The sequence below is a fragment of the Mandrillus leucophaeus genome, unplaced genomic scaffold, assembly GCF_000951045.1.
Source record: "Mandrillus leucophaeus isolate KB7577 unplaced genomic scaffold, Mleu.le_1.0 Scaffold490, whole genome shotgun sequence".
Classification (NCBI taxonomy): Eukaryota; Metazoa; Chordata; class Mammalia; order Primates; family Cercopithecidae; genus Mandrillus; species Mandrillus leucophaeus.
Window position 1 is genome coordinate 1160598 of NW_012105254.1, and position 15473 is coordinate 1176070.

The 15473-nt window shown below is 43.1% G+C and overlaps 1 protein-coding gene across 1 annotated transcript in view; it reads left to right on the forward strand.

Annotated features, from left to right (window-relative positions):
* The window catches only part of CTPS2 (CTP synthase 2), a 130411-nt gene that overhangs the window by 38673 nt on the left and 76265 nt on the right, over positions 1–15473 (forward strand). Inside the window, exons 9-11 of the mRNA XM_011995551.1 lie at positions 1137–1269; positions 6345–6433; positions 13548–13642. Of these exons, the coding sequence (XP_011850941.1) occupies positions 1137–1269; positions 6345–6433; positions 13548–13642 (317 nt within the window). The remainder of the gene's footprint in view (positions 1–1136; positions 1270–6344; positions 6434–13547; positions 13643–15473) is intronic.

The following is a 15473-nucleotide window of genomic DNA, read 5'->3' on the forward strand; positions in this document are numbered from 1 at the left end:
TTTTTGTATTTTTGTATTTTTAGTAGAGACGGGGTTTCACCATATTGGCCAGGCTGGTCTCGAACTCCTGACCTCAGGTGATCCACCTGCCTTGGCCTCTCAGAGTGCTGGGATTACAGGTGTGGGCCACCGTGCCCGGCCACTCTTTGCAGATGTTGATATTGAAGAGGGATATTCGTCATCGTGGTAACATTTTTCTAAGGTGTTTGGGGAAGGGTTTGCTTCAAAGCCCTAAAACATCTTCAGCCCCAAGATGACATTTCCACGTACCTAATACCAGACCAGATATTTTTCATGTTCTTTGAACAGATTTCCTGACAAAAGCAACACTAAAAATTGTGTCTCTAATGGTAAAATGTGATTGAGTGTCTTCTGTAGAATGGAATTTTTCTCATAAAAATGATCTAAATGGCTAGTAATATTTTAAATCGTTCTCTTAGCACCATTCTTCAGGCATGCCATGAATAACCAGACTTTTGTGGGTCAGCTGGGAATGTAACCATTTTAAATGTAGACACTTCGAATGCATTTTCTTACACAATGTCACCTTACAAAGTTAATATTGGAATGTTTTCTATTGACACGCAGAATGCATTTTCTTATACAATGTCACCTTATTAACCAATGTAAGAACAGCTCGTATTTATGAGATTGGGATAGCTTTTCAATTTGTACTTTTAATGCTTTTAACTTTTTCTCTGATATACTTGAACTTTTATCTGTACCTGCTTATGTAAGCCAACGTTGGGATTTCTTTTTTGTTTTTTGAGACAGTGTCTCACTGTGTCGCCCAGGCTGGAGTGCAGTGGTGTGATCATAGCTCACTGCAGCCTTGACCTCCTGGGCTCAAGTGATCCTCCAACCTCAGCCTCCTGAGTAGCTGGGACTATAGCCATGCCCCGCCACGCCTGGCTAATTTTTTTATTTTTTTTAGAGATGGGGTCTAACTATGTTGCCCAGCCTGGTCTCAAACTCTTGGGCTTAAGTGATTCTCTCGCTTCAGCCTCGAGTAGCTGGGACTACAGCTGCTCCTAAGGTTTTAAAAAGTGCCTTGGAATAAGAGCAGCAGCTGCCATTGTTCTGTCTGTGATGTTCTGTTATGTGCATATAACCTTTGAGTTTGTTTTCTTTCCCAGGTATGAAAGGTTACAGAAAATATGCTCCATAGCCCTGGTTGGCAAATACACCAAGCTCAGAGACTGCTACGCCTCTGTGTTCAAAGCCCTGGAACACTCAGCCCTGGCCATCAACCACAAGTTGAATCTGATGGTGAGTCCTGGCCTGGTCTTTTGGCTATCTCAGTAATTCATGCCAATAGCACATGTTCCAGAGGGGCAAGTTTTGTTAAAGGGTCCCTGAGATCACCTCCAGGATCTATGATTCACCAGAAGAACTCACAGGACTCAGCATATAGTTATACTCATAGCTAAGATTTATTATAGCCAGACAATGCAAAGCAAAATCAGCCAGGGAAAAGTCGTGCAGGGTGAAGTCTGGGGGTAACGAGGCGCAAGCTTCTAAGCACCCTCCCCTGGTAGAGTCCAGTGAGTTGTGATAATACATGCAAACTGCCATCTACTAAGGAAGCTCGTTGAAGACTTGAAGCCCAAGGTTTTTACTGGGGGCTGGTCACATACGCACCCTTTGCTTAACACTTCCCAAAATGCCAGCCTCCCAGAAGGAAAGCATGCAGTAGAAACTATGTTGTCTGTACAGACACTTTCAGCGCAGTGAGCTTCTCCTATCAGTTCTTGGAATGATGGGAACCCTCCCAAAGTCAGAGTTTCCAGAAGCCAGTCAAGGCTCAATCTTGTAGCAAGCCTTTCCAAGGGCAGCAGCTAGGCTTGCTGTGTAAACGGTTTTCTTTTTTCCTTTTTTGAGACAGAGTCTCCCTCTGCCGCCCAGGCTGGAGTGCAGTGGCACGATCTTGGCCCACTGCAACCTCTGTCTTCACTGTTCAAGCAATTCTTGTGCCTCAGCCTCCTGAGTATCTGGGATTACAGGCTTCCACCACCATGCCCAGCTGATTTTTGTATTTTTAATAGAGACGGGGTTTCACCACGTTGGCCAGCTGGTCTCGAACTCCTGATCTCAGGTGATCTGCCCGTCTTGGCCTCTCAAAGTGCTGGGATTACTGGCATGAGCCACTGTGCTTGGGCTGTGTAAACTGTTTTCTACATGTAGGTTTAAGGCACATTTCTGAAATTAGGCTTTGCACATTCAGATGAATGAGCATGCTTGTCATGCTCCTTCAAGTACCTCGTAGTTGGCTAACAAGAAAATAATAGGATGTTTTTTTCCTTTAGCATTGGAATGGAATCTAGATTTTAAAAATACTATATTCCCCTCTCTAACTTGGAAGAATGATAGCTAGCAAACAGTGATTATTTGTTTTGGAAACTCAGTATTGTGGAATAACAGAGGTGTAGTTATCTTAATATAGCTTGAGTATATTCTTCCATATAAGAACGGAAGTAGTACATGTTTAGAGTAAAACATTTAAACAAAGCATAAGCCAGGTGAAGTAGTTCACACCTGTAATCCCAGCCCTTCGAGAGGCTGAGCCAGGTGGGTTGCTTGAGCCCAGGAGTTGAAGACCAGCCTGGGCAACAATGGGAGAACTCATCTCTATAAAATCTTGAAAGTTAGCCAGGTGTGATGGCATGCACCTGTAGTCTCAGCTAATTGGGAGGCTGAGGCAGGAAGATTGCTTGAGCCCAGGAGTTTGATACTGCAGTGAGCTATAATTGCACCACTGCGCTCCAGCCTGGGTGACAGATTGAGACCCTGTCTCCAAAAAACAAAGCAAAACAAAATAAAGCATAAGTCTAAAATGCAGAAAGCAGATTCCTCCTCCCTGATATCCCACTTGTTACCAGTTGGATACGTATGTTTATATATCTATCTCACATTTATATTTAATTATATTCAATATGAGTATATCATTGTGTAAGCAAGCCTTATCATCTTGACTTAAATGGCAAAAACTTTGTATGATGAGTAAAAAGATCCATTTATATGTTAAGGAAATTTAATGACTTCCACTTTGACACCAGCTTAGGAGACCTAGCTGCTGTTTCTCTCTCTTCTTTTTAGCCTCCTTTCCTAATCAGTTTAAAAATTTTTTATTTTAGGCCGGGCGCGGTGGCTCAAGCCTGTAATCCCAGCACTTTGGGAGGCCGAGAAGGGCGGATCACGAGGTCAGGAGATCGAGACCATCCTGGCATACACATCTAGATGTGTATAAGAGACAGCTCCCAATCTCAGGTGATCTGCCCACCTTGGCCTCCCAAAGTGCTGGGATTACAGGCGTGAGCCATCGTGCCTGGCCTATTTTTTAATTTTTGTAGAGATGGGGTCTCGCTATGTTGCCCAGGCTGGTCTTGAACTCCTCAAACAATTCCTCCTGCCTTGGCCTCCTAAAGTGCTAGGATTACAGACATGAGCCACCATGCCCGGCCCCTAATCACTTTTTATTTTTGGCTTTCTAAGGAATAGTTTACTTCCCATTCCTCCCACTCCTCCAAGTTGCCTGCCCCGTTATATAAAAAAAGAAAACAACAATAGAAAAATTGCCATGACATATACATTTTATAAAGCCTTTAAAAATTTGTATCTTAAAGTTTATTTGGATAGTCTTTTTTTCTTTTCTTTTCTTTTTTCTTTTCTGAGACAGGATCTCGCCCTGTTTCCCAGGTTGGAGTGCAGTGGTGCGATTATCCTCCTGCCTCAGCCTCCTGAGTAGCTGGGACTACAGGCACACACCACCATGCCCGGCTAATTTTTGTATTTTTAGTAGAGACAGGGTTTCTTCATGTTGGCTAGGCTGGTCTGGAACTCCCGACCTCAGGTGATCCACCTGCCTTGGCCTCCCAAAGTGTTGGGATTACAGGCGTGAGCCATCGTGCCTGGCCTATTTTTTAATTTTTGTAGAGATGGGGTCTCGCTATGTTGCCCAGGCTGGTCTTGAACTCCTCAAACAATTCCTCCTGCCTTGGCCTCCTAAAGTGCTAGGATTACAGACATGAGCCACCATGCCCGGCCCCTAATCACTTTTTATTTTTGGCTTTCTAAGGAATAGTTTACTTCCCATTCCTCCCACTCCTCCAAGTTGCCTGCCCCGTTATATAAAAAAAGAAAACAACAATAGAAAAATTGCCATGACATATACATTTTATAAAGCCTTTAAAAATTTGTATCTTAAAGTTTATTTGGATAGTCTTTTTTTCTTTTCTTTTCTTTTTTCTTTTCTGAGACAGGATCTCGCCCTGTTTCCCAGGTTGGAGTGCAGTGGTGCGATTTTGGCTCACTGCAACCTCCGCCTCCTGGGTTCAAGCAATTCTTGTGCCTTAGCCTCCCGAGTAGCTGGGATTACAGGTGCCCGCCATCACACCTAATTTTTGTATTTTCAGTAGAGACAGGGTTTCGCCATGTTGGCCAGGCTGGTCTTGAACTCCTGGCCTTAAGTGATCCACCTGCCTTGGCCTCCCAAAGTGCTGGGATTATAGACGTGAGCCACTGCACTTGGCCAGATAGTCATTTTTACAGAAGAAATACTAAACTAATATAGATAGAGAGGGGCTGTTATATACATAGGAATTGGTGCACATGATGCTTCATCTGATAGGATTCATTGACATTAGCTTCTCCTAAGTACTATTTGAATTGTTGCCTTGTCATCTTCCTTCTAAGGTTGAGCTGCATCTGTCTCTCTCTCCTGGTTTGCTGCAGCTGCAGCGGCTTCCAGGCTGGTTTCCAGCTGCCAGTCTTCCCTGTCTTTGCCACACTCTACCAGAGTGATCTTTGTAAAATCTTTCTCGGTTCTCTTTGTTCCTGTCATCCCTTTACTTAAGATCTTTCAGTGGTGTCTCAGTCTGTTCAGGCTGCTGTAACAAAGTACCATAGATCAGGTGGCTTACAAACAACTGCCATTTCTCTCTCACAATTCTAGAGGCTGAAAGTCCAAGATTAGGGTGCCAGCATGTAACCGGGCTCTGGTGAGGGCCCTCTTCTGGGTGCAGAGGGCCAACCTCTGGTTATATCCCCATGTGGCAGAACGGGTGAGGGAGGTCTTTGGGGCCTCTTTTATAGGGGTACTAATCCTATTCCTATGTGCTCTGCCCTCTTGACCTAATCATCTCTCAAAGACCCCACCCACCTCCTAATACCATTTCTTTGGGAGTTGGGATTTCAACATAGGAATTTTGGGGGATCACAGACATTCAAACCATTGCAAGTGCCTTCAAGTGTCAACTCTGTGTCATGGCTTCTCAGCCTCGTCCCTTGCCTTCCTCCAACTAATCAGGTCTGTCCTCTCGCTGGGTGGGGCCTTTTTTGAGGGTCCCAGAGTGGCTACCACTTTCTGTCTTTTTCCTCTGAGGTTTCATATAAGTGGCTCCTTTGCTGGAGATTTCTTTTTATTTTTTGAGATGGAGTCTTGCTCTGTTGCCCAGGCTTGAGTGCAGTGACACAATCTAAGCTCACTGCAACCTCTGCCTCCTGGGTTCATGTGATTCTCCTGCTTCAGCCTCCCGAGTATCTGAGATTACAGGCACCCACCACCACGCCTAGCTAATTTTTATGTTTTTAGTGGAGACGGGATTTTGCCATGTTGGCCAGGCTGGTCTTGAATTCTTAACTTCAGATGATCCGCCTGCCTCAGCCTCCCAAAGTGCTGGGATTACAGGCGTAAGCCAATGCACCTGGCCTGCTGGAGATTTCATACCCTTCTCCCCGCCTCTGTTTGTCTCCCGCACGCCTTCCCTGCTGTGTCCCATCACACATATGCTTATCTTGCTTCTGCTCTCCTCTCGGCTGGCTTCTTGAACATTACCTCCCCAGAGCTCTTCCTTGATGTCGATCCTTCCTGTCTTTCCTCCAGTGTCCAGTTCTAGTGATCTCCCAGTTGCTTTTTTTTTTTTTTTTTTGAGACAGGGTCTCACTCTGTCACTCAGGCTGGAATGCAGTGTCACGATCGGGGATCATTGCAGCCTGGACCTCCCAGGCTCAAAGGATCCTTCCGCCTCAGCTTCCCAAGTAGCTGGGGCTACAGGCACGTGCCACCCCACGCAGTTAACCCCTAGTTACTTCTGCATCGTTCTCTTCTTTGTCTGTCATAGCCATTATCATAGTATAGTGTGGATGCCCATTTATCTGGTTTTGTAATCTTTCTGAAAGATGATAAGAGCCACAAAACAGAGACTATGTTTTCTATCCCTAGTGCCCAGTACAGTGTTTGCATAATAAGTAATTATTGAATAATGTGTCATAGTATTGGATGGCTGTAGTATTTTTGAGTGTTTATTTTTCTTAAATACTCCTTTTATCTGTTGTATGTTTTTTAGTACATAGACTCCATTGATCTGGAGAAGATCACTGAAGCCGAGGACCCTGTGAAATTTCACGAAGCTTGGCAGAAGCTATGCAAAGCTGAGTGAGTACCGGGGCCCATGCACACCAGTTAGGACAGGACCATTGTACTTTTTCTGTAATGATTCAGTCTACCCTAATTGCTAACTTTCATGCATTTTGGAAGGTAGTTTGGAGTACTTGTGGTCTTTGCAGGTGGTTGTGCCACCATCATATGCGTTGATTGGAAATGTGCCATGTTAATGCTGGTGGCATGTGCATAGAAATGGTTTTATTTGGGGAGGATGGGGATACTGTACTGGAGGGAAAGTGTGTTGATTCTCCTGAAAGATGCAGAGATAAATCTTATGTATACAAAGTTAAAGTATAAGAATGACAGCTTTTTTTTCTCTCTCTCTTTTTAAAAAGTGAAAGCAAGTTTATTAGGAAAGTAAAGGAATGAAAGAATGGCTACTCCACAAGCAGAGCAGCCCTGAGGGCTACTGGTTGCCCCTTTTGTGGTTATTTCTTGATTATATGCTAAACAAGGGATGGATTATACATGCCTCCCCCTTTTAGACCTTATAGGGTAACTTCCTGATGTTGCCATGGCATTTGTAAACTGTCATGGCACTGGTGGGAGTGTAGCAGTGAGGATGACCAGAGGTCACTCTCATTGCCATCTTGGTTTTGATGGGTTTTGGCCGGCTTCTTTACTGCAACCTGATTTATCAATGAAGTGTTTATGACCTGTATCTTTTGCTGACCTCCTATCTCATCCTGTGACTTAGAATGCCTAACTATCTGCGAATGCAGCCCAGTAGGTCTCAGCCTTATTCTACCCAGCCACTATTCAAGATGGAGTTGCTCTGGTTCAACATTTCCCCTCTCCCTTTTATAAGAGAACTCTTATTACTAAGGGTTGCAGAGGGACAAAGCTCCATCTTCTGTAACTTCTTCGTGTTGAATAGGGGCAATGACATTCCTCCCTAACTATTAGAGTTTCTTGTATTTGGGGTAGAGAAGAGGTCAGTCAGAAAGCGTCAGATGGTGAGGGCCATTCACAACTCTGAGTTCCAACAAAAGGTGATATCTGGAAGATTAATAAATGTTTAATTTAAGAAAACATTGAGTAAGCTTATTCTGCATTCCTACACAAAGAGTACAATAGCAATATATTCCACAACAGTAAAGCAAAAAATTACCCCAAGTAAACTAAATTAGAAGGCTTTCCGTGAACTGGGCAACTATTGGAACCAAACTGATATGCGGTTGCTAGCTGATTTCAGTACATGCCCAGAATTAGAATACTGATCCCAATTAGAATTAGAATTAGAATTAGAACACTGATCCCAATTTTTACATTACCCATCCCTCTTTTTTTTTTTTTCCCCGAGATGGAGTCTTGCTCTGTCTCCCACGCTGGAGTGCAATGGCATGATCTCGGCTCACTGCAACCTCCGCCTCCCAGGTTCAAGCAATTCTTCTGCCTCAGCCTCCCGAGTAGCTGGGATTACAGGCATACACTACCATTCCTGGCTAATTTTTGTATTCTTAGTAAAGATGGGTTTCACCATGTTGGCCAGGCTGGTCTTGAACTCTTGACCTTGTTATCCACCCGCCTTGGCCTCCCAAAGTGCTGGAATTACAGGCGTGAGCCACCACGCCCAGCCCTGCTCTTGTTTTTTTCTGAGCTGCAGTCACAGATCACTGATTGTCTCACAGGAATAAGCAGGGTCAGTCTAAATTGCAGGAAAAAACTTCAAAAACAACCAATGCATCTAGAATCTGTAATAATAACAGGTAGACCATAGTTCTTGGAACATAATTTTTTCTCTCTCCAGTTTCCCATTTTTACTAAAGACAAATCATGGTAAGAACAGTTTGCTTTATTATACTTGGCCTGATTATTTCTATAAAGTGCAGCAAGAATAATTATTTCTCACATGGGCTTTTAAAATTGGCTTTGATGGAGCCTTATTCCATAAGGAATCTCAGATAAGATCTTTTTTAAAGCTAAGCCCAGCCATGGGTTTGTACCCTCAAATACCTATGAATTGGGTAAATTCCTCTCCTTTTGAGGTCCCAAGATAACTTGAGGCTCCTGGACCTGTCAGAAAGTGACATTCTTTAGTTACCACAGGTCAGAAACCCTGTACAGGGACTGTGTAGACAAGGTATGAGGCCAGTTTTCCCAAGGGGCTTGTATTGGCTTTATAATTCAAGTTTGATTCTTTACAGGAAAGCACACCATTCCAGTCAAAGCCTTGGTAATATAACCAGTTTCTCCCTCCAATTGTGTCCTGTTGCAAAATAAAAAAGATTCTTATTGCACTTATGCAAATAACTATATTGCCATAAGTTAAGAATCATCACAAATAGTTTCCAAATTCTGGACAAATCAAGTAGAAAGAAACAAATATGCTCCAAATTTTGTTCACAGGAGTATACTTTACTCAATTGTTATAAGCTGCATATAGCTCAAAAGAACAGTTTTCTTGACTCTGAAAAATAAAACAAAAAGGATCAGCAACATTTTAAGCAAAGTAAAAAATATTAATTTTTTATTAGTTCATTCCATGGAGCTAACTCCTGTTCTACTTGATAGTCATGAATATTTCAGCTCTCCATGAGAGTCCTGAAAGATTTTCCTCTATTCTGCTGTCACAATCTCCAAAGTGATCAGAAACCTGCATTGAAGAACACCTGTTAGAGTTCTATAGTTGATTATTAACTACCTTCTGAAGAGTACCAAAACAATACAATTGTCTGTGGGTGACAAAATGTTTTAGGGCAGCCACTCTTAAAGCCACAATTGACTAGGAATTTGTTACATCTGTGGCTTACAACAATTTTACATAACAATGATAATTATTAATAACATACACTAAGTCATATTAGAATTATAGAAGTTTCTCATAATTTTGGAACACATACCAATAACATGTTTATACAAATACAGCCCAAAGAAAGCCAAACACCATTTCATATTTGACAGTGCTTTTTGTATAATTTTTATACCAAATATACCAAACTTCACCATTGTATTAGTGCATTAAATTGATGTCAAACCCAATTTTTAATAAAACCTTATAGATAAATCTATCCAATTTTAATTAGTTTGACCATAAGGTAAGATTTTTACAAACCTTCTATAATCCTTTACAAGTTTTTTTTTTTTTTTTTTTTTGATTTTTTTTTTTTTTTTTTTTTTTTGAGACACAGTGTCTTGCTCTGTCACCCAGGCTAGAGTGTAGTGGTGTGATCTTGGTTCACTGCAACCTCCACCTCCTGGGTCCAAGCAATTCTGCCTCAGCCTCCCCAGTAGCTGGGATTACAGGCACCTGCCATCATGCCTGACTAATTTTTTTCGTATTTTTGTAGAGATGGGGTTTCACCATGTTGGCCAGGCTGGTCTCGAACTCCTGACCTCAAGTGATTCGCCCACCTCAGCCTCCCAAAGTGCTGGGATTACAGACATGAACCACCACGCCCGGCTCCTTTACAAGTTTCTCTTAAAGAGCAGATCAGTGCTCTAAGAGAAATCTGTTGTGCTTTCATTTCAATGTTCAATTTATGGAAAACCTGAATATACCTTTAACTTCAGCCAATGTCCACACGCATAATTTCTTTTATAAGATTACTCTTTCACAAACCTTCTACAACTTGCTCAAACTTTCAGCTTTATCTTATCTAACTTAAAAGAATCCGTTAGCTGGATGCGGTGGCTCACGCCTGTAATCCCAGCACTTTGGGAGGCTGAGGTGGGTGGATCACCTGAGGTCAGGAGTTTGAGACCAGCCTGGCTAACATGGTGAAACCCTGTCTCTACTAAAAATACAAAATTAGCCAGGTGTGGTGGTGCATGCCTGTAATCCCAACTACTTGGTAGGCTGAGACAGGAGAATCGTTTGAACCCAGGAGGTGGAGGTTGCAGTGAGCCGAGATTGCACCATTGCACTCCAGCCTGGGCAACAAGAGTGAAACTTCATCTGAAAACAAAAACACAAAGCAAAAAACAATCCTTTAACCTTTTAATCTAGGCAAAAAAAAAAAAAAAAAAAAATCCACATTTCCATGCCTTCTTATAATCTTTTACTAAAAACACATTTCACTTTCCTTTTACAACTTGCATGTAAAACTGTTTCTTCAGTAGTCTCAATTACAGGTTACACTGTTAACTCTCAGCAACTTTTACTTTTGGTGAAAAATCTGGTTAGTAAGCAATTTTAATTATGTACTAGGTATGGAGCCTAGGACACTAGATAAGGTCTGACCTTTTCTAGCATAGCTAGGGGGCATGACTTTCAACATGTCCCCAGGCCTTATCTAGAATCTAATGCTCCAAAGTAGGTAAATTGAACAATTTTCAAAAGTCAAAGCAGTTTATGACCTTAAAGCATTGAGAAAACCTAATCTGACCTGCCTAATTTAGACCAAATGTCTTTATTTTCCCAATAATCTTTAAAGCTGTTTTTATTACCCAAAGATTACTAAAGTTATGTGAACTAAAAGTCATTACAATTTTTACTTTTCTTACAAAATACTTGATTTAAGCCTTACTATTTTTAAACCAATTAAAGCTTTTTTTTTTTTTACATCACACATACAATACATATAAATGCACAGACAGAAAGAAGATCCAGTAGTTGTAAGCACCCAAATATCAATCAGAAAGGCTTATCCCCTAAACTAGGAATTGAACCCTGAACCCAGGTTGCCACTGTGATGGTGGAGACCGAGAGAAAGTACTGCCACATGGTTACAAGGTCAAGCTCCCAAGGACATGAAACAAGATGAGAGGGAACCCTTATCCAGTTTTTCTTCAGGGACCTACAGCAAAGTTTGTGATTGACCAGTTTGCTGGGATGGCTTGAACAGCAGGCTTACAGGGGTCCTAGGCCCACATCCTATCCTAAGGTACCCCTCGTTATAACAGAACAACACGGAAAGACACACAAAGCACACCAGATTCACTGTAGCTTAAGAGTAGCCTCACAAATCCTTTTTACCATTAATCAAAACTTTACAGAGGAGATAAACAGTGATTTTTACCATTCATTCAACCAATTTGCACAGAGAGAAGCCAGAAGTCTGACTAGTAAAAAATTCTTAGCCTTTTGTCAGTATGCTAGGCTTCTGGGTTCCCTTTCCTTGAGCAGCCCTAGTGACCCGGCTGGCTGCACCACAGCCCTGGGGGCCAAGCTGCAACACAAAGGAAAATTATCTTTTCCCGTTCTGGCCAGAGCAAAATATGTGTGACAAAACGACATTAGCCACTCTCCCTAGTACCCAGTATCTTACTGGCAAGGCTCAAACTTGTCCCCGGTTGGGCCCCATCATCATTAATCCAACCTCTGACCAGGAATTTCAACTTGTCTCTGGGCAAGATGGTCGCCTTGAGCAATAGAAAAGATAAGAAAAGGAAAGGAGAGAGAGGGAGAAAAGCATTGCCCGCGGCATTTTGGGGAAGGCAAAGCGCTCAGGGAGTCCAGAGAAAGACACACCCATTGCGGCGACACTGAAAAGTTCAGGTGGCTGCTTGTCAGTCCTGAAGGGATCTTTTCCAGGAGTCTCATCAGCTCTCAAGTTTCCCCTTTTGGAGAGGAAAAAGCTCCCCATGTCCCATGGTCCTGTACATGCCTAGTTCTGTCACCCATAACTATCAGCAAAGAGTGCAAGGCAGAATAATCCAAAGAGAATAGCAGTTAACATCCCATAGTGCCAAACCCATTCTTAGCAGAGAGGGACTTTACTGAGAGTGGCCTCTAACCCCCTAAACCTTAGGAAGGACTCTAACCTTCCTAAGTTGTACCTCGAACCCAAGGTCAGTCAAGCATCCTTGCCTTTTATTGAGAGGAGCTTTTAACCCTCTCTGTCTTAGGAGAGACTCTAACTCCGCTAAGTTGGGCCTGTAACCCAATCCCATCCTTTACCTGGGTATATGCACCCTACTTACCCAAAGTCAGCCAACTGGTGCACACAGATGATTTTCCTTTGGGTACGGGGTCTCTTCAGTGTTGTTCCTTCCGTGTTTTGCTAGAAAGATGTTACTGGAGGCCGGGCGTGGTGGCTCATGCCTGTAATCCCAGCACTTTGGGAGGCTGAGGTGGGTGGATTGCCTGAGCTTAGGAGTTCGAGGCCAGCGTGGGTAACATGGTGAAACCCCATCTCTACTAAAATACAAAAGATTAGCTGGGCGTGGTGGTGTGCGCCTGTAATCCCAGCTACTCGGGAGGCTGAGGCAGGAGAATTGCTGGAACCCAGGAGGCGGAGGTTGGAGAGGGCTGAGATCGCGCCACTGCACTCCAGTCTGGGTGACAAGAGCAAGACTCTGTCTCAAAAAAAAAAAAAAAAGAAAAGAAAGATGTAACTGGACCCCACCACGTACTCAGTATTGTTCCTTCTGTGGTTGCTGGAAAGATGTTACCAGAAAGGGGTCCCAATCCAGACCCCAAGAGAGGGTTCTTGGCTCTCGCTAAAGAAAGAATTCAGGGTGAGTCCATAGAGTAAAGTGAAAGCAAGTTTATTAGGAAAGTAAAGAAATAAAGAATAGCTACTCCATTGACAGAGCAGCCCTTTCTCTCTTGATTATATTTTCTTTTCCACATGTCTTAGATTTTAGGTTTTATTTTGCAAGTAATTGACAGAACTCTTGGGGGCAGCATTGCATCATGAGGTTAGCATGATCCTCCTGGGTTTTCTGTTGAACTGTGTTGCTGTTGTGTTTGCCTAGGTCGCTAAAGTCTTCTAGCCAAGAAATTTTCATTTGCCACTACTTAATTAGCATTTGAAATCTTAGGCTGATTTTTCCAATTTAACTCTTTCTGATGATGTAAGAGATCTTAACTTTTTTATAATAGTGCTTTGAAAGAACCTTAACCTATTTTCATTCAGTTTCTTTTCCCAGTGCCATTCTTAATTGAATTGGGTTTCCCAGTTAGTACGCTCTGATGCCACAAAGACTTATCATACAATATATATTGAGGTCAGTTGTGAGAAATTGTCACAATTTCTTCATAACATTGGGAAGATTTCAGAAAAAAAGTTCAGGGTGTGAAGTCATATGATTGATTCTGAAAATAGAGCTTGAGCATAGTCACTAGTGATTGGAGCAAGCATTGCATGAATGGCTGAAAACACTAGTTAAAAAAAAATAATGGATAGTCAAGTTTACCCTCATTTTGTATTGATTTCAGTGGTATTCTTGTGCCTGGAGGCTTCGGAATCAGAGGAACATTGGGAAAACTCCAGGCGATTTCTTGGGCAAGGACAAAGAAGATTCCTTTTCTGGGTAAAACTCATGTTTATTGACCCTGACTATGAGTTTATTAGATTTTTGACACCTAGGTGGGGTAACACTAAAGGTTTGTTATCATAAAGGTGTGAACTCGGATTTGAAAGTTCAGGTGCCAAATAGTCTGCTATAGGGTCAACAAACTATATTCTAAATTTGGCCCACAGCCTGTTTTTATAAATAAAGCTTTATTAGAACACAGCCACACCAATTTGTTTATATATTGTCTATGGCTGCTTTTGTGGTCCAACGTCAGAGTTTCAGACCCTACAGCCTAGAAGATTTACTATCTGAAAGAGGCTAGAATCTTTACTATCTGACCATTTACAGAAGATGTTTCTCACCCTAGGAGAACTTGCTGCTATTCTGGCTGGGTAGCAGAGGCTGGGAGGAGGCTCCATCTGCAACTGTGCTTACCTTCTCCAATTCCCACCTCACTCTCCAGAGTAGCTGGGACTACAGGTGCACACCACTGTGCCTGGCTAATTTGTGTGTGTGTGTGTGTTTTAGAAATGGGGTCTTGCTGTGTTGCCCAGGCTGGTCTCAAACTCCTGGGCTCAAGCGATCTGCCGGCTTCAGACTCCCAAAGTGCTGGGATTACAGGCTTGAGCCACTATGCCCGGCCGAGTTGAGCCTTTTTAATGCTTTTTTTCAAATTGTGAAGTATGGCTTCTGTACCAGGGAAACCAGAGGAAATGAGACCTTGACGAGGGAGAGGCAGCCCCGTAGCTGGGGACTCAGGCAGGAGGGGGAGTGTGGAGAGGCTGTGTTTCCCACTGTGCAGTGGACGGCTGGGTGGGTTTATGAGCCGATTGGACAGGCTTTTAGTGCCAGCAGACCATTTATTTCCCCCCATTACCTGCTCTTTGATTAGCTTCTTAGACTGTCTCCTCTTAGGATCCATTTTCAAAATAGAAGCCTGAAGTAGTTACCTGGATACCTTGTTTCCTTTTACTGGTCTAAGCTCGTTGGGAGCCATTGTTTTCTTTTGAAGTTTCTGTCTACATGTGGGTAATGTTCCTCAGACTATTTTAATGGTATGGAATGGTTTGCAGGTCTTTAGCTTTTCCTCTAGCATAGCATCTCTTTATGTCCCAGCCATAAGGAACTTTCTGAAATCCCCCTCACCGCCATCCCCACCCCCCAGCATTCAGCTGTTTCCTGCTTACTGACTTCTGTTCTGGCGTCCCTGATATATTGATTGTTCCCTTCTTTGTTTCCCCTGTGTACTTCTTATGTATCTATCGGAGGAGCATCTGGGATGCTCTTTGGCATGTGTTTAGTGGAGAGAATTGGTGGACTGCAGTGAAGGCAGAGCTGGGTCTGGGAGCATCCCTGTGGCAACAGGCTTGGGCGACACAGGTCTGCCTGTCTTCATCACCGAGCACTCTGTTCAGTCCCATTGTGTGTCTCCTTCCCTGCTGCCCACCATGCTCAAGCCCACTGTGGAGTCTCCACCCCCCACCCCCCACTGCTGCTTTTCCTTACAGTGAAGGTTATGGGGCTGTCCTGCAGGTTAGCAGCCTGACGTCCTGTAGGCGCTCACCCTCTGGCCATCCTGTGTTTGTGGCTGTGAAGTCACCATGAGAAGGAGTGGGAAATCTTAGCCCAGGAAACTCCCTCCGAGTTGGGGTGTTAGATGTTCTCTGAAGGAATCAGGCACTGCAGCCCACTGAGATGCCTCAACTCAGGGACAAATCTAGAAGGTGGCAGATTGGTCTCAGGGACTCACTCTTTCTTTCTTTCTTTCTTTCTTTCTTTCTTTCTTTCTTTCTTTCTTTCTTTCTTTCTTTCTTTCTTTCTTTCTTTCTTCCTTCCTTCCTTCCTT